This window comes from Aythya fuligula, chromosome 2, assembly GCF_009819795.1.
Source record: "Aythya fuligula isolate bAytFul2 chromosome 2, bAytFul2.pri, whole genome shotgun sequence".
In the NCBI taxonomy this organism is placed as follows: Eukaryota; Metazoa; Chordata; class Aves; order Anseriformes; family Anatidae; genus Aythya; species Aythya fuligula.
The window spans coordinates 59,615,537-59,629,858 of record NC_045560.1 but is presented as its reverse complement, the minus strand read 5'-3'; the positions used below and the strand labels follow the sequence as shown (position 1 = coordinate 59,629,858).

At 38.4% G+C, this 14,322-nt stretch overlaps 1 protein-coding gene across 1 annotated transcript in view; it reads left to right on the top strand.

The window, feature by feature from the left end:
- The window catches only part of CDK13 (cyclin dependent kinase 13), a 56,083-nt gene that overhangs the window by 20,331 nt on the left and 21,430 nt on the right, over nt 1–14,322 (top strand). The window contains exons 4-6 of the mRNA XM_032181065.1: nt 3,065–3,235; nt 3,510–3,649; nt 8,285–8,455. Of these exons, the coding sequence (XP_032036956.1) occupies nt 3,065–3,235; nt 3,510–3,649; nt 8,285–8,455 (482 nt within the window). The remainder of the gene's footprint in view (nt 1–3,064; nt 3,236–3,509; nt 3,650–8,284; nt 8,456–14,322) is intronic.

The window sequence follows — 14,322 nt, the reverse complement described above, 5'->3', positions numbered from 1 at the left end:
CATGTAATTTATTTCAGAGATCAGTATTCTTTATGTATAAGTGAAGTGAGGTTCGTGGTTTGTAATCTGTGTTGACTTTGAAGCATAAAAATTGGACTGTAGTGAAGAAACTCGGGTCTGTATTCCAAATGTCGCCTGAGTTTAAAGCTACACTGAGTCTCTTCGTTGTCCTTACAGAGAGTACTTGCTGTGGTTTGTGTTGGAAAACAATGCTATTGGGCTGTAATCGACCATTTTTCCTTGGTTTTGGTGATGAAATTGAAAAAAGTTGCTTTTGGTATTACTTATTGTATTACTGGTCTCTGACGTGTATAGGAGAGAGCAACTTCCCACAGCAAGCAAAGCAGTTTCTGTGCATTGAAGTGATTTAAGTTCGATATATGTGTAAACAAGACTGTGAAAGAAATTCAAGACATACCGAAATACTTTATTTCATATTCTGTATCTGTGAAAGTAGTCTGTTTTCTCTTGCTCTTCGTAAATCGTAGTATTTAGTAAAAGTTGTTATAACTAGTGGTGTAAATGCTTCTCTGTCTTTGCCAGCAATTTAATGCACTGGTAAACATTAGGATGCAGAGGGCTTGGTGAGTAAATATAACTTCAGAAGGTATTAGATTTTTCTTAGAAGAGAAATTGTTTCTTGCCCTTCAGTACTCCAGCAAATGTCATTCCGGTTGTTCAGAGTTACATCTGTGTGGTGACTGGACGCTTGCATTTACATTTAGAACAAAACCATCCTCTGTAGGTAAACAGGCTTTCTGTCCGTGTTGTTTGAGAGGAAGATTTACTATTTTAACTGGCTTTGCAGCATTAACTGTGGTACCATGAAATGAGATTCCACCTGAAGCTGGCACAGGGCTTCTCATTATTAGTATCTTTTAAATGCAATGCTTTTCTTATAGTTCAACTGCGTAGAATAGTTGAACTACAGTTAAACAGTTCTATCAGCACTGGGCTCATTCTCCTTTTTTTTTTTTTAAAAAAAGACAAAACTTAATGCTTGCAAACAAACTTCATTAGAAAGATTAATGACAAATAATAGGATGTCATTTATGCTCTGCTTTGTTTTGCTTTTAGGAGGTTATGAACTTCAGGTCAGAATGGTTATGAACACAAGTCATGACAAACCTTATGTCGTCAAGGAAAATGATCTACAATTTCTGGGAGGAAGGAGGACCAAGGTGTTTGCCTTGGACCTGGTTACTATGGGGAAATTGTGCCAACAAAGCAAGCTTGATACTCTGCAGAACTTAATGTAGTGTCAGTTGTGAAGTTCAGTAGGAATCTGATAAAACCGCAAACAAGCTACCTAAAGGAACAGCAGTGTTGTGAAACCGCTGTTGAGGATAGCTGAAAGGGAAAATTGTTCCAGTGGTCAACAGTGTGTAGTTTAACAGACCTGAAAAGAACGCTGCTCTTGGCTGCCCCTGTTTTCGTGTACGGCTTTTGAAATTGTTTCAGAACCTCTCACATGTTGTACTCCCACTAATACTGAAACTTAGAGGGCAGAATTTGTGAGACAAATGCAAATATTTCAACTTCAAAAATAAGAATTATTCTTGACCCTGGCAATTACTTTCTCTGCTCAAGGTGGCTTTATAGCATGCTGACCATTATGTTTGTGATGAGGACAGCATGGGCTTCCTTCAGGTGCCTCTTTTAACTCAGGCACTGGTACGAGACACTCAAGGGTTTTGTTTTCATGGCAAAGCCTAGTGACAGGCAAAATGCTGGAATGCTTTATTTAAATATATAAAGCTCAGTAATTAATGTAAGAAAGAGCATGTGCATTCCCCATGATGGGGGGTAGCAAGATCTTTCTACGGAAGTTTCTACTTTACCTACGAGACGAGGTAGATATGAAGTTGTAGGAAAACCTCTCCTCCAGGACAGGTTCCCAGAGAGGGATGCTGACAGTAGAATACTGTGATTTGGCAAATGCAGCTGCCTTGAAAAATACACCCTCAGAGCATAACAAAGTTTTATTAACACGGTGGCAAAGTTTGAAATTTAAAGAGAGAATGCTACCTCCGAAAACAGTTAATGTAATTACAAAGCATACAGAGATGGTCATGGGTGCAAAGTTATGGGATATACTATAACAGCAAAATGTAGCTAAACTAAAGGAAGAAGTTCTGATGAAACAGCCACACCTTTAAAAAAAAAAAAATAATAATCCTGCAGGTTGTATGGAGTGCTCAGAAATTCCCCATTAGAACAGGAAGAGTGTTTCTAGAATTCTCGTTTATAGTACATGATGTAGGATTACCTTGCAGTGTGTTTGGGGGATTCTCCTCAGACAGAGATTAACTGTTAGGATCTGTTCCCAGAGTATTTATTTATTTTTTTAAAGACATCAGTAAACCAGAAAAACATTTAGTCAGTTTTCCGCTTGATTTTTTTTCCCACTTCATTTGCATGCAGACCAGTAAGAACATGTTGAATCTGGAGCATTTCAGCAAATGTATGAGATTAGAATCTGTAAAAGGCATGGTATGGATACCTCATAATGCCCTGCAGTAATTGTAACCGTGAAACTAGTCATCTCTGGAGAGTAATGTTGTAGTGAATTGGATTAGGATAATCTGCTCTTTTATATGAGAAGTCAGAGTACAGATTTTACCACTGTTGATACTTGGCAGCACCTGAGCTCTAAATATTCTTATTAATCTGAGCCCTAAGAGGCTTGGGGAAAAGGAAGAAAGAAAAGATCACATGGCAGAAGTCTGGCCTGGAACCCAGATGAGCTTGTTGTTCTTGCTGGTAAGGCTTGCTGTGTCATCCAACTTCAGCTTTCGTCAGGAATGTGAAGTCTGAACATCTGATTTCATTTTCTTTAGCATTTTGGTACTCAGCTGTGCATCAGCCAGCTGTTTGCAAGCCATTTGTAAAGTACAAATCGAATTCTAGCAAATTCTAAAAGCACAGATTTTAAATGTTGATGTGTTAACAGCCTAGAACATACTTTAAGAAATCTGGTAGGTTTTCTTTATTTTAATACAATTGTACTGTGTTCAACATAGTAGCAAAACTGTGCCTTTTTTTTTTTTTTTTTTTTTTTTAGTAATCTGCGAGAGAATCTTTCAGTGAAGACAGTTAAAGAAGCAGAGAAGAAACTTCGCCATCTGCTTGCAGATTTGCCACTTCCACCTGAGTTGCCTGGAGGAGCAGAGTTAGCCAAAAGTCCTGAAGAAAAGAAACCAGCAGTTCAGTTACACAGCAAGAGAAGACCAAAGTATGTTTATTACAGTTTTTATGTTAAAGTCTATAATGGAAACAGAAGTGATAATAGTTTCTTAAAAATGTATTCTATTAAAACAATTTCTACTTTGTAATGACTTCCTTAATACTACCGAGGTTTTGAATCAAACTGCATGGTTTATTGCCATTTAGTGGTAGTAAGGGTTGTCTAGTAATATAACAGGAATATTTACTATCGATTTTTTTTTTTCCATAGTTAATCCTTAAATATATCAGCTGTATTCTTAGAGATTGTTACTGTTTTCTAGAATATGTGGACCACGACATGGTGAAACAAAAGAAAAAGAAATAGACTGGGGAAAGCGCTGTGTGGATAAATTTGATATCATTGGTATTATTGGTGAAGGCACTTATGGGCAAGTTTACAAAGCCAGAGATAAAGACACAGGTAGGTTCAAAAAAGTAAATGTAATCTTGCGTTTCAAAGTCAGTGTTTTTTTTTTTTTGTTTTTTTTTTTAATAATTAAATAAAATCTGGTATTGTGTCCCCTAATGGTTTGAAAGTTTTTAGTTGCGTTACATGTTTTGTTTTCAATCTAGCTTTTGTCTGAATTTAAAAACTCAATAAAAACACAATCTTTTTCTGCCTTGGAAAATCATTCATCTGTAAAGTTGTGGTTGAAAGCATAAACTGAGTAGTGTTAATTTCCACGTGTTATTTCTAGAGCTTTGATGCTCTGTACACGATTGAGGAAGTAAAGACAAGAGCGTAAATACTCAGGGGAAACAAAATGGCACCCTAGACAGGATGATACAGAATAATAAAGTTTGTAAAAAGGCTGCAAGGGTGAAAGGAGCTGTGCAGGAGATTTAGCTGTTTTCCTTCTTTGTACGCTGATCATCACTAGCTGGCAGTAGGAAGAGAAGATATCTCTGTGCCATGCAGGCTTGAAGTGTTGCATATCAGGTGTTTTTCTTGCAGGAATGTAACTTACAAATATCATGTGAAACTAATAATCAAATAAGCACTCGCCATTATGGTATGCAGGAATGTTGTCACTGCTTCTAAATAGATAATGCAGTGAAATTTATTTACTCACGTGTGCTATACCTTGCTAGTTTTGTGTTCAATTAGTAGTTCTCTCTGACTGCTTGCCCTTCTGGCTTAATTGTACATGCCTTGAATAGGGTATAATTTTCTACTTCAGTAACTGAAGCACATAGGATCATATATCAGCCTCAGTTCCTTCCTTCTGGTCTCCAGAAGAATGAGCAATGTAATTACACTCTTTTCCATTCTTCACCTGTGCTTGTCTGAGTTTGCAGACTTTTGTTTTTAAGCTGAACTGTCACAGATCTTACTTTTTTACTTCCTTCCTTTGGAGCCATTGCAAATCATTGTTAGGGGCTTCTTTTTGCTGTCCTGTTCTTTGCACAGCTAAATTTCTAATCCCATCATAACCATATTGGCCTCTTTGGCAAGCTTCAGGTTGTTTGTGTGTGGCAGTCATTTCTTAACCTCTAGTAGAATTTGTTGCTTTTCTGTACAGTTCCAGCAAAACTTCCACTTTTCCATTCAGCCTTGAATTTAAATCCTGTGTAAGGAGTGACATCACGGCCTTTCAGCTACCCTTTAACAGGCTCTGCAGTGGGCTTTCAAACCAAGTATGTTGAAGAGAGAGGACCAAGCTGTTCTTTTGGAGACCCGTCCAAAGCCAGTCTCCAAAATGATGCCACACCTTTAAAAAAAAAAAAAAAAAAAAAAAAAAGCCATTCTCACATGGCTTTTGAGAATGGAGTGTGTTTAGATCCATGGTCTGGATATTTCCAGGGCTAGCAGAGGAGAATTTGCGCTTCTCTACAATGGCATCTGTCCTGCCCCTTAGGCTGTAACAGCTAATGATAAATTTTATCAAAGCATTTGAATGTGTTCTGTGCTTGCAGCACTTGCTCCTTGCACAACTACTTTGTTCAAAATGCATAAAGGTTAGAGTCTGTTTACTCTAATTTTTCAGCTTCTGACGTTATAGTGATCTCCAGTACCTGTATTGTTGTCTTTTCTGGAACAGAGCTTAATGGTGCTTAGAAAATTGCACAGTGATTCTTTTATAGAAATTCAAAAGATACAAAGATTCCATTAGATCCTGTGTTATTACTGCTTCCCTTACTGTTTGCTACGCCATCTCATCTGCTTGGTATGATCTGAGAGTCAATACCTTATGAGGTTTAAGAACAGGTCTTGCTGCATTAGTAAGATGCTTAGAGACATAACCTACAATATTGGGATCTACTTCCTTCCTCCCTTCTTTATCACAGCCCTAGTTCTTCAGATGTGAGCATCTGGTTTATGGGGCAACTTGCTGTAATTTTTCTATCTGATGGATTGCTGTAAAAGCTCATAAGTCTACTAGGAATTTGTAAATAACATCTGAGCCTCTTGAGTTCCAACAGTAACATCTATATTCCATAACTTGCATAAGGGAAGAACTTGACTATACATGCTTATAATCTGTGAACCATCTCCATTAATTGTTTTTTGGGACCACCACAGTGTGAACCTGAATGTTCACATCGCGTTGTCCATGTGTCTACCTTAGCTTCCTCTAGAGATGTCATGAATTATTAGCCCTGATGAATCCTGTTCTGTTGCTTCTGTGTTAATTTCCAGCTGAATTTATCTGGAGTCATACTGGAACATTACATATTGCATGTGTGCTATACACAGTGGTGCAGAGTAAGTCCTTTTAGAGCTAACATAGCTGCGTTGTCAGTAAGCTTCCCCAAAAACCCCAAATGGTTGAGCTGGCATACATTTTTTTAGATATCCTCAATCATGGCTAGATCATACTTCTGCTATTTTGCAGAATTTAGCTTCATCCAGGCCAGCCTGCAATAAAATAAATGAGGGAACTTTCTTCTTACTGTAAACATAGCAGTGACACTTCTGTTTGTAGAAAGTGTACTGATAACTAGTAGGAACTCTTTAGTTGTCTGCCTCGTATCTTAAATTGTAGCATTTCTCTCCAGATTCATGCATGAGAATTCTGACAAAATTGTTAGTTATCAAATTTACTGCCTCAGGACTAAACAATTTTGCCGGTGTATTGGTAAAGATGTGATCAGGAGCCTGGGTTATAAGATTCTTACTTTATCAGTGCTGGTGTGTATATTCTCCTGACTGCTGTGGAGTTACAAAATTCCTCAATTGCAGTTCTGCATCGTATCCCCACCAAGAATCAGTCTACGTGATAAGATCTTTACTTTTAGGGAAAACGTATCATCAGAGTTTGTGGCATCAAGGCATTGCACTTAGAGGAAAGCACCCTGGTAGGTGTTTTTCATAACATTTGTTTCCTTCTCCAAATTATCTCCTCCCAAGTTCTTCTGCTGCTCCTGGTACCTTGGTCCTTCTGTTGGCAAGAGAAATGTTTGATAAAGGTACTGTGCTCTGTGGCCAGAGTTCCTCGTTGATGTGCCTCCTGCTAGGTGAAGAAGCACCTCAGAGGCACCTCCATGCCCACCCTTCCAGTCACGGCATGTCTTCTATGCCTCTTGTGCCCATGCTAATCTATACAGCACATCCCAGCATGCGAGCGGTAATCTTTTTGCCTTTGCCTTTGGAGGGTTTTTGGGTGCTGGCATAGGCTGTGCCTTTTAGTCCCAAATGTCTTCCTTTCTTCTCAGACAACCTTGAACTTTACATAGGTGAGGTACGTTGCTTGATTATCTGCTCCTCTCCCTTGAAACTATAGTTAAAGAGGACTAAGAGACCTTTGTTCGCTTCGTGTCGGTAGCCATCTTCTCCCTGAACTTGCTAACGAATGAGGAATGTTTGATACTCTGCCATCTCAGAACAGAATAGCTGAATAGCTTGGCAAGTCTTTTCCTCTCTCAACAATCATTCCTCATTGGGATCTTCACCAGTTCACATCATCTGGATGGGTGATTAGAACTGATGGCTAACTCTTTCCTCCTTTGTTTCTGATGAGGTTTTCCAGAGGCAGTCACTTTTTCAGTAAGTGTAATAGCAGGGGTTCCCTTATTTTAGGGGACCACTTTGTTGTCAGAAACCTGCTGAGGCGAGGAATCAGTTTGCACTTTTTTTTTGACTTAGCAACTCATTTCTGAAACTTTGCTCTTGTATTTTGTATTTGTTCTTCAACAGGCGAGGCACACTCCTTTTGTCAACAAAAACCAAAATATTCAGGAAAGCTTTTTACCTCACTTGGTGGATTGGTTAAAACATAAGGGACTGTTTCAGAGCCTAATTCCTACTTAAGTTAGGTACAAGACAGCAAAGGAGGAGGTTGTGACTGCGCACTGCTATTGGTGGCCTCCTTGTAGAACACCCCTATTCCCAAGGTTCGTCCTTGCTGATCAAGCTCTTGAGAGAGCAGTTCTAAAGGGTTACTCAACCAATACTGCATTAAAATAATATAAACGTTTGAGTTCTTTTAACTTTCAGTGCTTGCACTGGGAAGCTGTGCGTGTAAATATATTTATAGGCAGCTTGTACCTAAGAAGAAAGTTGGTAGTAAAACCCCACGCAGCCTGCTCCAGCTGACCCTGCTGGAGCAGGAGGGGTGGACTGGATGATCTTCAGAGGTCCCTTCCAAGCACAACTATTCCGTGGTAGCTCTTCAGGTCTTTGTAAAACATCTTTCTCACTGAAAGACAAGAACTTTCTTCTGCATTCTGAGCTGCGGTGATGCAGTACTCATAAATCCATAGTAGGTATAGGCTTATGTTGCTAAAGCTCCTGCTAAGAATCACTCTTACGTAGGGGTTAATTGGTAGACCTGGTGTGGAAGATCAGGACACAGGTGAGAGATGTACGCAGGAGGAAAATAAGTATTAGAATGGTTAGTTGAAAACTAGTATTTATAATTTTGCCTCTCTGTGTGATTATTTCTCAGCAGTGGTTAATTTTGTTTCTGGTCAGCGTGGAACTGATACAGGCACCAAAATGTGAACTGTTTAGTTTTACTATCTCAATTCAGAAATAGTAACAGTTGTGAAGGGTTTTTAAATCCTATAGATTGACTGCTAATGTTTATATTTTTTTATTTACATTTCCTTTTAGGAGAAATGGTGGCACTAAAGAAAGTGCGTTTGGATAATGAAAAAGAAGGGTTTCCAATTACAGCTATTCGGGAGATTAAGATTCTTCGACAGCTTAATCACCAAAGCATTATCAACATGAAGGAAATAGTGACAGATAAGGAAGATGCTTTGGACTTCAAGAAAGATAAAGGTATGTATACTAGAACGGGGTAGCTCTTTCTGACCCTGTTCTTAAAGCAGTAGGCTGCTATGCTGGAACTGAAGTTTCATTAAAAAAAAAAAAAGTTGGAAATTGTGACACTCGACAAGAGGTTATGATTGTGACTTAATTATTGATAAATAGTCCTTCATGTAACTCACCTATGCCTTTTGCTGATAAAAAATATTTTTGAATGCCTTGTGCAGTAAAAAACAAAACAAAACAACAACAAAAAAATCTTGATTCCAATTTTGAGAAACAGATGTTTGACTGTGACACATGGATTAGGAGACCAGCAACAATGGGAAGCTCTTATATGTGAGTTTTTTTTAGCCTTTTACATTCTTCACAGCATTTTCTCATATGTGGAATATTGTAGGCTCAACATTGAAGAGATGTTTCACTCTAGGTGTCAGTCTTGTTTAGATTTTGTTTCATTCCATTTTTTTTCAAAATTAGGCATGTGTGTTGAAGGATAGAAGGATAAAAGTGTTTTTTTTCCCCAATTGAAGGCTTGCATTCTTTTGAAGAGATGACTAACTAGGAACAATAGCTACTTGAACATTTGTTCTGATTTAGTTATTTGAAGTATTATTCCTGAAATTAGCATTTTTTCTACTACATCCTGCAAGAAAGTAAATAATATAACCATTCTGCTATTAACATTCATTTTTTATTTTGGTTCCTTCAGTGCTAAGTTGGGCTTGCCTGAGTTACTGCAACCTTCTTAGCCTGGAGAATCAAGCAAACGATGGAAATTGTGCACTGTTGCTGCACGGTACTCTTGATACCAAGCGGTTCTTTGAAAAAGTGGTTGTTTTGTCTTTGGAGGTTGTATCCTTCTAGCTACAAGTCTTATAAACCTATCATTCAGGGGTATTTTTGTGCCCTGCAGGCACCTCCATGCATGGGCTGGCTGAAGGGGATGTTAGGAGTGTGTAACCTGTGTTGCTTCCCTGTTCTCCCACCCTGAGTTCCATACAGCATGTTTAGCACCAGTGTGGGTAGAAAACAATAAATGTACTGCATAGGCAGCAGAAACACAAGGTGATGTTGTGATGAGTCAGAAGATGGCTGTCAGAGTTAGACAGGAATTAAGTTCTTTTCCTAGTCTCTTTAGAAAGTAGCATACTTTGAAGGAAATACAGCGTTGACATTTTTTATCATTTCAAAGTAGAAAGCGTCTAGCAAAACATTTTCTCTAGATATGTGTGGGTTCAGTGGTCAGCACCCTCTTTGAACTCTGATTCTGCAACAGCCAGCGTAGGCTTTCCATGTGGTCTTGTACTGAGTTTTAATTAGGTCTAACCTACTTGGTGAATGAGACCACACTGAGCCGTGACTTAAGTATTAAAGTCTCATTAATTAATTTTCTCCATTTCTGAGTTGTAAATTTTTTTGGTGCATTTCAAACTGTTTCTCATTAATTTCAAATGTATTTTTTGTTTAAGAATGTATTTGTGCTTTTGATACTGCTTTCAATTTAATTTCACATTCTTGTTTAACAGCTTATTAAAACAATTACATTTTCAGAAAATTGCACGAGAAGGGGCTTCTCTGGAGATACAAGAATAAAATTAGCTTTTGGTAGACTCTTGAAAGCATTAGCATGACAATAAGACTACTATTATGATTTGTCTCTGAAAAGATGGAAGCTGTTTATTTTTTTTGGGCTCCTGCAGTCTGTATTTCTCTAATGAGTACTTCATTGTGAAATGGAGATTTATAGCTGAGTAGTTGTGGGCAAGCTGTAGCCTACGCAGGGAGTGAAAGCAAATGGGAAGTTCAGTCATTTTCATGGTAAACCACTGTGAACATGCAAGTGGTAGTGACATGTCTTACTGAAGTAGAAATTACAGTAGAATAAGTGTTTTGCCCTCTCATGAACATGCTTACGCTTAATGTGTGTTGTGATTATCTTAGCTTTGGAACATAGATCTTACAAAACCCTGCTGAAATCTTATTTGTGGAAGTAGGGAATGAGACCGTTTTCTACCAACACACGTTCCTCTAGTTAGTAAAGTTAACTTTGGTCTAAGGTTGCCTGTCATCTCCTGACCTGTTACTCATCTACTTGTTCACTTAAGTTTGTTTTTTGTTCTTTTTTTTTAATTGGGATTTTGGTAATTCGAAATGCAGCATATGTAGTACTAAATATCAGGCACTCCTTATACGGTGCGTACTTTTAAGGATGCTTTTTAAGATGGTAACATTGGTCTGCAAACCAACAATGGCTTGTACCACTTTGTCCTGATACTTAGAGCTGTGTTACGCGATTTGTCACTTAAAAGCATGTGTCTTCCTAACTTTTGAGTATCTGTATTTGATACTTTCAACAGTATTATACTTCTAAAGAAAGTGGAAGAAAAATATATCTTCTGTTTTACCCTGACCAGCTTGGGATGTAAAGTCAACAATAGCAGTAGCTTGAATAGAAAGGATTTGTTTTATTCTCTCTGGGCCGACCATGAGAAAAGGAAATGTAACACATTGGAGCAGTGAGTTGTAGGTGTTAAGAGTATTTTCATCAATGGAAATGCAGCACAGCATTTCCATCGTAGTGTTTATAAACTGGAAACATACACAGCTTAGTAGTACATATATGGATCTGTTGTACTGAAGATCTGATTTTTTTTTACCTTTATAGTCTTCAGTGAGTATGAGACGTGCTTGATGGTAAAGTTGGAGAGTGCTGTTACTGATTAGTGCAGCATCTTGATTCTGAGGCACAATCCTGTTGGGTAGAACAGGTGTCTAGGGTTTGGTAGGAACTTGTATCTGTTCTGTATGTTTCTCTAGTGGTTCATCTGAATATAGGCTTTTCTTCCCCTTCCTGTCATTCAGAGCTTACACATAAGCTCAGGGATGGGACACATGACTCAGTTTGCATTCTGTCCTGTATGTTTATCTATGTACCAGTTAACTACATAAATAAAAATCCGCTGAACATACTGTTAAAATTCCCTCTGCTTCTCTGAGGACATAAAGCCTTATTTGGCTTGATAACACCAATGACCGACTTGATGCCACTCAGTATTTTTCTGAATCACAGAACTCTGCTTATTCTTATTGAAAATGTTCTCCCAGTGAGCCAGTACAGGAGCAGCTGTGGGTGTCAGTCTTTCATGGTAGTAGAAGCAACCTGATACTGTTGGTACTTGTGACCAAGTCTGCTGCCAACTGTACTCTTCCTTCGCTTTTCCTGTTTCTTTGATTGATGGTAGTTCAAATTAACTGGGGTTCCTATCCATGACCTTCAGTTCATGTCTTTTTGTAGCTGGGTTTGGAGCAGGATTGTAATTTGCAGAAGCTCTTCATCCTCTTCTAATATTTTTTTTTGTCTGAGAGTTTGTGTTCTGTTACCCATGCAGTAGTGACTGAAGAAAGCAATATTTGTTTAAAACAACTATTTGTCAAGTATATTTATTCATAGTCCTATGACAAATTAGTTGAACCATTTTGTTGAAGTTAGCAAGAGGAGAAGGCTTTTTTTACCCTGGGCTTGTCAGCTCTGGTTTGTGTTCTCTCGATTAGCCTGTCATTCATATGACTGGAATTTCTTAGGTCTCTGTCTCTGTTTTCTTTGTGCACCTGAGGTGGTCCTCTAGTGCTCAGTTGCCTGTTTATCAGCTGTGAGCTGTTTGCATTTGATCAACAGTCTAGTTTTGGAACTGCCAGCATCTCTTTTTGCTAAACACACAATACCTGCCCTACCTGCCTGCTGTTGTTCTGAACATAAAACCACATTGACACATACAGACCGGCTTGTCTTCGTCCTTTTAACTGGAAGAGACAGTTTTCTGTTGCTAACCTGAGGGAAAACGTGAAACTTGGCATGTGAGACTGTGATCAAAAAATGTCTGTTTAACATTGGAGCTTTTTTGTTTGTTTGTTTTTGTTTTGAGCATTTGGACTGTGTGTGGCTAAGCTGTTTTAGCAAGGTTCAATTTTGTATTTGCAGTACAAAAACCAGTGGACCCTTTTAGGCATGAAGGCAGTATCTATCCCAACAGTACTGTACTGCACTTAGCAAAAGGACTCCAAGTCTGTGGTACTTTGTTATGTGACTAGCTAGTTACTTTCTCATAGCCATCAAGGAGTACTTTGTCTGAAAGCTTGCTGTTTGGAAAGAGTCCGTGACAGCAATCACGCAGTCAGAGTGCTTGACTACAGGGTTTTCTCTACTCCTATTGTAGCTAGTTTTAACTGAGCTTCCTGGGAAGTCTTCTAGGAAATGGAAAACTCAGTGAATGCATCCTGCCTGGAGCCATTCAGAAGGGTTTAAGAACAAAAACACTGCATTTTGGTTTTGTGTTGCACTTATGGTTGGAGTGAATGACTGAAGAGATGCTGCTGAAGTGCAGATCTAAGTAGATGTGTTGTTTTCTTATTGGTGAGTCAAATTAGATGAATGCTGACCCAGCTGGGGGAACTTTCTTTTAGTATTACAATGCAAAAAGAGAGACATCTGTGGAAGAAAGACTGGTTCTTCCTGTAGGCATTTGATGTTGGGCAAGACACCAAGGGCTGTTTTTTCTTTAGTTGCTGAGGGGTCATGATCAGCTTGCAAGGTGGAGTTTGCAAATTTCCAAGAGTTTGTATCCTCTCCATTTTGAGGAGTTGTCACTGTATTTCTGCGTGTTTATTGGTGTAAAAGGGTCTTTAGGTGTAAAAATCCCTCCGTTCCCATGCTTGTTTCTTTTCCAGCTCAAGCAGTCTCAAATTCCAGTTATCCCTGCTGCCTCCTCTGATCCTCTTGCCTGCAAAGCAGCTTGTTGGAGCTTAGGCTGTTACACACAATGCTTACAAAAACAAACAAAATTCAAATTCAGAAACCTCTAATGATCTATAGCTTGCCTTGCTGCTCCTGAAATAGCTGATAGAATTTTTTTACCCAAAGTCTTCACACTGCAGCTAACTTATCAGTAGTGTGACTGCCTGGGTGATCCTTTCCATTTCTGTGTGCTGTATTGAACTCTGGTTTGGAATGAGCTACTCTTCAGCAGAAAAGTTCTGGTTTTATTAGACTGTTTGTCTGAAGCAGAAAGACTTGTTCTGTCTTGTGATACCTACATGGAAAAACAAATACGGCAGTGCTGCTTTCTTTAGTCTTAAGGTGATTAATTCACAAACGTCTTTGGTATTTCTCAAGTTAGTATTAGTAAATACGTTTTTATGACCTAAGTAGAAAGAAAAGATGCATATTTGTTTTTCTAAAAGCACTGTAACTTCTAGGAATTGTTGGGTGTTTTTTTCTTAAATTTTCAAGCTTTACTTTATACAATTGTGTGTTTCTAACCATCTTGGAATGCAGTATATCATGAGTCCTGGAGGAGGAATGTTAAGGAAATGGAAGAGTAAATACAATCCAATTATCTCTAATCAATCAAGCAAAAATATCTATGTATAGCAGAGAAGAAGCTGAGGAGGCTTATTAGTGAAATGAAAATCTGTCCAACAACTCAGCACTGTATGCACCACTCATGGAATGAGGCAGGGCTCCCTTTTCAAAGCATTCTTATTTTTCAGGGTACTCCTGTAATGCACATATACAAGGATTGAATTAAGAATATCCCATAATAAGGCATCTCTGGTCTCTCAGTTCCTCTGATTTGTTTTTAATCAGACATTTTGAAGAACCCCAAACACTTTCCCCATTAAATTATATTTGGAAAATATTAGCTTACAAGCTGTTATCTTTTCAGGTTTTTGTATTATCCCCCTTCATCTTCTGCTCTAAGCTCTTGTATCTTGGTTTGGAAATGGATGCGTAACTCGATGTCCGGCTTTCTCAGATTTGTTTGAGTTGATGGCAGTCTGAAAACAGACTTACGAATGCAGAGTATGTTTTTTGAGGT